At 37.9% G+C, this 8448-nt stretch overlaps 1 protein-coding gene across 1 annotated transcript in view; it reads right to left on the bottom strand.

The window, feature by feature from the left end:
- Window positions 1-534: 534 nt before the first annotated feature.
- Window positions 535-8448, bottom strand: part of LOC113777261 — a 10229-nt gene continuing 2315 nt past the window's right edge. Inside the window, exon 3 of the mRNA XM_027322296.1 lies at window positions 535-598. Coding sequence (XP_027178097.1) covers window positions 535-598 — 64 coding nt within the window. The remainder of the gene's footprint in view (window positions 599-8448) is intronic.

Here is an 8448-nt window from a genome sequence, read left to right as displayed (position 1 = left end):
GAAGTGCGACTGTGACTGCTGCGGAGGATGGTTGTGGGGTGTTAACACTGTCAACTGCCATAGTTTCTTAGATTGTTGTAAAAAGGCGGCCCGAATAATGCTAACACTTGAACACTTGAGCTGTGCTAGAAAGCACTGTCCTAAGAAACTATTTCAAGGTATTGAAACGTTTCCCCAGAATTAAACAAGTCTTCCTCTATTTTATGAGAGGGACGTAGAACCAGTAAATTTTGTTCAAAACCAGCAGGAATATAAGAATATTAAGAAGAGCAGATAGAGAAGAGGGAGGAGAGAGTTTTCAAAGTGTAGTCTTTATTCAATCGGGATAGAAAAGAGCCTGACAAATGGCTCTATTTATAGGCTTCATGAGATTGTGCTTTGAAGAATGAAATCTGATTTCCGTAGAAGATTTGCATGCTTCTTGGATTGTTTGCAACATGATAAGATCTTATTATCTAGACTTATCCTCTGTTGTGAAAACCGAAATGTTTGAATTAGTCAAAGCACGTGAACAAATTCTTTGGCGGAAACACATCAACTAGCCTTCTGAACTTGCTTTTTAGGCCTTATCAAAATCTTATCTTTGAAAATTTTCTCCCTAAAAATAGGAACAAACGTTTGGAAAACTTTATCAGATAAGCTCTTATCATAACAAACATAATAAAATCTTTTGAAATATCTATCATTCACAACAATTTTTTGGGATATAGCTTTAAATATTAAGTTATTTAAAGTTATAGTTTGCTAATATTTTTTCAAGGGAAAATCGTCCAAAACGTCCCTCACATTTTGTAAAATGACTTTTTTCATCCCTCACTTTTAAAAGTATAATTTTATGTCCCTTACATATTCACATCGGTCAAATTTAGTCCCTAATTAGGTTTCCAATCATTTTTTGGCGGGAATCCATCATGTGCAAGGCACGTGATCATTTTCGAAGGGTAAATTTGTCAAATTATATTTTGCATAATCTAATCTATAGTCCTCCACATTTTATAAAACAAATTTTTTCGTCCCTCACATTTTATAAAATGATTTTTTCATCCCTCATATTTCACAAAATGAATTTCTCCATCCCTCACATTTCAAAAAATGAATATTTTCATCCCTCACTAATTATGTGTGTAAGGGAAACCCTAAAAATATATATATGTGTGTGTGTGTGTGTGAATACATTTTGTTTAAACACATGTATATGTCTATTTAATTTTGCTTAATAATACGAATAGCATAAATATATGTATGTGTCTATTTGATTTCACTTAACAATATGAATACCATATATTATACGTGATCATTTGATTTCTGTGATACCCCAACTTTTAGGATCAGCTTTTGTTTAGTCTCAAAGAGGATATTACAGTTTCTTTAGTTTATTTTTCTTTTAAACCATTATTGTGTTTTAAAGAAGAAACTAAAGTTATTTCTTTAGGTTTGATTTAAAACCTCATTTTATTTTACAAGACTAGAAACCCTAAAAGTCTAATCAAAACCCTAGTTTCACTTGTGACCGACCGTTTTCTCAAATTTCGTATATTTTAACCGAAACCTTAAATTCAATTTATGGAATTGTAAAACCCCTCACGATTTTCTTAAAAATCCCCTTTTATTTAGAAATTATTAATTTATAATAGTCCTACTATTCAATTACCCCGCAATAAGTGCAAATGAACTTAGAAGTAGGGTTTCACTTTTCGTTTTCAAGTTAGAGCGAATTAGGATTTTCACGTTTTTCCGTAGTGTGGCTATTCGGTACGGAGTGAGGATCAAATTTGGTAGGTAAGAGTGACTTTTAGATGAGAAATAATATGAGATTAGAAATGAGAATAATAAGTAAAAATCCTAGTACGTGCGAGTTAAGGAAAAACGGGTGGAACCGACGTGCACCGTTTGTTACCGAGTGAGTGCACCACGTGAACACCACTTTATTACCTTAATACCCTTTCTATTAATTGAGTCAAATCAGCCCCAAAATATCTGATAAAGCAGCCGAAAATTTGGACAAAAAATAAGAGAGAGAAAAGAAAATGTTGACCACCAATCAAATTGTGACATATGTTAAACTTTGACCAAGCCTTTTTCTTGCTTTCTTATCTTTCCTTGGGCTGCATTTCTTCTTCATTTCTGCACATTTGGCCGTGAGAGTGAGGAGAGAAAAGGAGAGAAAGAAACACTTCATTCCATCTTGATTTCTTGCTCAATCTTGCAAACTAACCGATAGATTCACCAAATAATCCATGGAAGTTGCTTAGGAAGGTGGATTGCTATCTTGGAGTGGAGAGTTTGGTGGTTCAAGCTTCCTAGAGGCTGTTGTGTTTCTCCAATACTAGGTAAGGAAGGTATTAGTTCATGGTTGTACTACTTAATGGTTTACAAGTGAAAGTTATGGTTTGTTGGGTAGATCTCATGGTTTAGTAGTAGATTTGGTCAATTCCAGCTTTGTAGTGTAAAATTTCAGCTTTGGGTTTGAATGATTTTCTTCTTATACTTGCTGTATGGATCGTATATGATGTATATAAGCTTGTATATGAGGTTGTAGTGCTGGTTTCAAGCTTAAAATGAGAGTTATACCTTGAATGGAGCAAATTTCCAGAATTTCGGTTTCTTATGGTTCAGTTCTATCCATTTCTGTTTGTGTATGTTAGAGACCAAACCAGCCTTAGCACAAAACATGAAAGTTGTATAGAATAATATTTTATGATTTCTTACAAATTTCAGCTCAATCGGAGCAACGTAGCCTGTGAAAAGACCAAAATACCCTCACTGCCCTAGGATGCATCCAGTGATCAGTTTTAGACAGTTCATCCAATTGACCGTGTATATTCATTATGATCCGTGCAGATTTAGCCATTTTCCAAAACATGAAAGTTTTAGTACTTTGTCTTAGCTTTTTAACACCTCCAAGAACGTCTTAAACGGACTTTGGTAGCTTGAGATATGGCCATTTGAAGGTAGTACGGTTAACTGGTCTATTAGTAGAAGTTTGGTTCTGTGAATTGGGAATTTGACTGGGTTACACTGGAAATTGGACTAAGTGATCTTCATCAAAATTGTAGCCCTGTGTCTTAGCTTCGAAACGGTATAATTTTCACCTCAATCCGATAAGCGTAGCCTCGATTGTGTCCGTTACGCAAAACCACGCCAAATCTGTCTTTTGCTAGACTTCATTTCCGCACATGTCGTTAGCTTGATTTTTGTACTTGTATTACCTTGAGCCCATTGAACGGCTATTGAAATGAGTTTGTTTTGTGTGTAACTTTGGGTTTGATTGAGGAAAAGAATGAAGTCATAAATGGCTGGAAAATAGGAAAATACAAAGGGCGTGCTGCCCAAATTTACGCTCAAGGGTTAGGTAGACATACTTGCAACTTGAGTAAGGGTTAAGAGCGATTATTACTTGAACTATCTAGGATATTGGCGTCTTCTTTTATCGAGGTATATCAGTGAGGATTTGGCCGAACTTGTACCCTTGAGAAATAAAATCATGACTACTAGGAGTATGTTTTCCTTGTACTTTCAACTCAAATGGCATTTCCAAATATAAATGTTACAAAGTTATATAGTTTGAAAAGCGAGCGAGTGTTTCACGAATACTCTCCAAGTGAATTTCCATTTCTTGATTCTTATTGAACGAAACGTCTACGTTTCGAACCTTAGTCGATTTTTAAAGTTCTGAAATAAAGTTTTATCGCAGATTTGGACTCCGAACCCGAAGTATAACCCAGACGTGATTACTAGGGGCACTTCATTTTGGTGAGTGCTTCCAAATACCTGATTGAACTGGACACTTGTTTCCAATACTTGATCAATATGATTAAATGATGTATGATTAGTTTGATCGGGTAAGAGTGTATTTTATCGCACTTGCCCTTACTTGATATATACTTGTTTATTATTGAAACTGATTTGATATACTTGTTTATGATGCGTGCACTTCCTGGAATTCCAGAAACCCTGAGGCAAGTTACTCGAGTCGAGCCGGCAAGGGTTTGGTCGATTGGGTAACAAACCCTGGGTCTCTTGATTGTCGAGTGGAGTGATATCTCCTCGACTAAACGGTATACTCGAGTATTATCACTTGTGTTTATTGAGGATTTTGGGCCCAGTAGGGGGTTTGAATGGTGGACGGAGAGTAGTGTAAGTGGTATTCTACTGGATTGGTTACTTACTTGAAAGTTGACGGAGTGTCAACTATTACGTGATCAAGCTCCTGGTGTTGCAATGGGAATTTGGCTCCTGAGAACCCTCCGTATTCTTATACTTTGGAACAACTATTGCTTATTGGATTATTATTTCTTCTGAAAAACTTTTACACTCGCTTATTTTGAGATTGCTACTTGACGTGTTATTGCTCACTTTTATGAACTCTTCATGCTCGTTACTTTGCTATATCGAAAACTTGTACTTATAAATAATAGTCAATTTGCTATTTGGAACCTCACTGGGCTTTTAGCTCATTCCACGCCATTTGTTTTCCTTACAAGGGTATAAACGAGGCGTGAGACGTGTACAGACTAGCGTAGTCTAGTTGTTTTGAATTTTGTAATTGTACTCGCACTAGTCGCTCGATTGGGGTTGAATGTACTGAGACCTTAAATCTTTTGATGTATTTGGGACTGTATGGATGGTTGAGATAAAATGAATGTATTTGTATGTTCCAAACTTGGGAACCGTTATTTCGTTTATTATTGAGGTTGCACCTTATTTTAATGGATGCGAGTAAGTGAGTCTTGGCGAGAGTTGGGCAGGCGGTCCGCTAAACCCTAGGGTACGCCCAGGGGGAGGTGGGGCCGTCACCATTTCATTTGGTATTAGCTAGTAAAAAATCTTGCATTCATTGTCAAGTTGGCCAATAAAGTTATTTTCGGTCAAAATAAAATAAGAATATGCAAATTAAGGTTCTGTGACGCCCCCACTTCTCCCTAAGGCGAACCAAAGGGTATTCGCGGAACGCCTGCCTAGCTCTCGCCAGGACTCGAGCAATTCCATTCAACTTATAGCCGGACCACACAATACAAGCCAATAACTTAGATACAATAAATGCGGAAGCGTTCAAGTTTAAAAAGTCATCCGATATCCAACTCGCACATCGGGTGTTCAACAACCATCATATATCCCAAATATAAATCATGCTCCAAAAGTTACATTCGGATTCCAAAATACAACCCAAAAGCCAAGACAAAGTCAAAAGTAATAGAAACCCTAAACAAAAGCGTAGCAGGAAGGTTTCTTCGATACCGCGCCAAGTTCAATCCTGTTAAGGAAAACAAATCTACAGGGTGAGCAAAACGCTCGTGAGGTCAAGAACACACATGCAGACACATAGTTCAGATAACAAGCCCAAATACAATTCAGGTAATAGCTTGCAAGTAATTAATAACGCCGACAAAATGTAACCAGAAACAATTCAAGGATATGGAAGCTCTCAGGAGCTAAATTCCACATTTGCCGATGTCATTTGTATATCTCCCCGTGATAACTCTCCGTCAACCGGGTTGATATTTTCATATCCGTAGTTCACCACTTACTTCTCATCCGTCCACCATACACCACTTCGGGCCCGCACGACATTTATAAGGCGATACTTTACGAGTATGCCAAGCGAGATCTCTCAATAGATCAAACTTATCATGTGAATCTCATGGTTCACCGAGGTTCCCGACCAAGCCCATGCCGGCTCGAGTTCCAAGGTCGGCCTATGAGTTTGGGCGTCCCCCATGTATCATGTAAATGTCGAGGAGATTCACTCCATCGACGTATGCAATCATAGCATACCATGGCATATATTCAAGCATTCAACAGGTTTAAGCATGTATTGTAGGTCATGTAAACCAGGCAGAGCATGTTAGACATGAGTCATTTGTGCCAAATGAGAACGAGTGCGATTAAGTACACACTCGACTCCATTTTTCAAAATCAAATAGACTAAGCATGTAATCAGGTAAGTCAAGCATGAATCAAGACTTTAGAGTTCAAGTAGGCATACACTTGACACTCACCAAGTTATGCAAGCAAGTAGGTTGGAGGGAGAGTTCAAACTTCCACGGTAGGGTCCTCTTGGAGGTCCTCGTGCGTGCCTGAACATCGAATATTAGATAATTACTATAGGTCCCCAAGTGGTGAGAAAGATTGAACACGAGTAAGGTTCGAAAATATTTGAAACTTCGTTTGACTTGCCTTTGAAGTTGGATTCTCAAAAGGTGTAGGACTCAAGTAAAAGAAAATCGGATTATTATCCTTAAAATCATTGGTTGGAAACGAGTACGAGCGAAATGATTGCAAAACGAACGATCAAAATCGAAAGAGGGTTGGCCACGTCACAATCCGGCCGGAACCTGGCCGAATATCCGGCCGGATTTCTGGCCGGATTGGAGGTAGTGGCTAACCTCCCTTTTTTTTTCAAATTTCACCACCAATCCGGCCGATAATCCGGCCAGAAACTGGCCGGATTCAAGGCCGGATTCTGGTAGAATAGTTCCCGCGCGGATTTCCTTTGAAATTTCAGAATTTTCGATTTTTGGTCAAATATTTGAAAAATCATAACTTCTTTTCTACTAGTCAAAACTTGATAAATTTGGTACCGTTGGAATCGTCTTTCCAAGTACTAAAAGTCCTTAGAAGACACTGTTTCATGAATCTAAGTGGAAGGTATTCAAAAATGAGTCTAAAGTTGCTGTTCTAGATTACCAGGATTGAGCCGGGGTTGGTTTTTCGCTAACTTTGGAAATTCGGCAAAAATCACTCGTTGCAAACCGGCCCTTGAAACTTATAACTCAATTAGAAGTGCAAGTAAAGTTTTGGACAGAACAAGCGGCTCAAGAATCGGAGTTTCGAGCACCAAGATATGGTAGCTCAAAGTTGGGAAAAATTCAAGACTGTTACAAAATTTCCAGATTTGGTTCCGACTTTGGACCTTTTATTAAGTGTCGAAACGGACTTGGGTTGACACCAAATTTTGCAGTATAATACTCCCATATGAAGGGTATCTCTCTATCAAATTTCATGGAAAAATACCCTCGGAAAGGTGGTTAATCAATCAACCAAAGTTTGGAAAAATCCTTAAGGCAATCTGTCCAAATCTAAGATTTTCAAAAACGAGGCAGTCGCCGTATTTTGATCATAACTCTCTCAATTTAACTCGGAATTGGGAATGGTTGATAGTGTTAGAAAATACATTCACAGGGCTAAAATTTCACAGAAGAAATCGTTCCAAGTTTCAGCATGTAACTGGTTCGAAATTAAGCCTAAAGTTGCAGCATCATCAAATCATTTCGGCAAAACGGAGAAACAGGACAGCTGAATTCAGATGAATGGTGCGGTTCACACACATGGAACCAGAATGTGCATTATACACCGTTGGAAACATGGGAACGTCTAGTTTCAAATTCCGCTAATGGCACTCGATTTCGACGTCGGAGTACGGAGTTATGGACGAAACACGAACACTGGTCTGGTTAGGACGGCAACCGTTTCCAGATTACTAGCTTTGGAAAATAAATTCTTTTGATCAACCAAAACTCAATATTTTTCAACGAAATTTTGTACACAACTTCTACAACATGTAAACAACACAATCAAGCCATTAAATCCTCAAATATCTGCAGTAAAGTGGCCGAACAAACAGGGGCAAAATGGTCAAACTTGGCCATTGCACTCAACGTGAGTTTCCAGCAGTTTTCCTTCAACAAATCACTAACTTAAACACTGATCCGATATCATAAACTTCATCAAGCACAAAATCAGCAACAACCCAAGAGTGGGAATTCATAGAGCCACTTTTTTTCCAACAATACAAGCTACTAAAGTGAAGATTTCAGCTCAAATGCATAAATCAACCTCCATAAGACAAGTTTAAGGTAGTTGATCATTACCTACTTTGATGGTTGTTCAAATCAGAAAATTTCGGTCCCTTTGAAGCCTGAAGAAAACCGTGAAGCTCCTCCCTTTTTCAGCTTAAAGTGTTGTCCAAGTGTAGAGTTAAGTATATGTGAAGTTTTGGTTGAATCTATGGAGGTTTTGGTAGTGATTTGGTGAATTTGTAGAAGGAATGGTGAAGCTGTTACGGCTGAAGCTATCCGTCCATTGCAGCTAGAAGAAATGAGATGCGGTTCTGGTTTCCTTTGCGTACAAAAGACGCTTGACGTCTAATATTTTAAATACGTCAAATCAATTACAACTAGTGCCCTACGCGCGCGTTTTGTGTTCGATTTCTCTTACGTTTGTTGCACTAGTGCACTAAACCTCTAGGGCACTTACATTCATATAAATATTATTCATTCTTAATTGTCCCAAAATAATGGTCCAAAGTCCCTCAATTAAGCGCGCACGTGAAAACACGTATTTCTAATTTAGGCGCAATAAAATTGAAACCTTTGAGAAATTCTTATAACGATCGTACCACTAGCTATTACTTGTGTGTTTAAACCTAAAATTGTCTATTTTAGGACC

The sequence above is a fragment of the Coffea eugenioides genome, chromosome 7 (genome assembly GCF_003713205.1).
Source record: "Coffea eugenioides isolate CCC68of chromosome 7, Ceug_1.0, whole genome shotgun sequence".
Lineage (NCBI taxonomy): Eukaryota > Viridiplantae > Streptophyta > Magnoliopsida > Gentianales > Rubiaceae > Coffea > Coffea eugenioides.
This window is presented reverse-complemented; position numbering and strand designations above follow the sequence as displayed.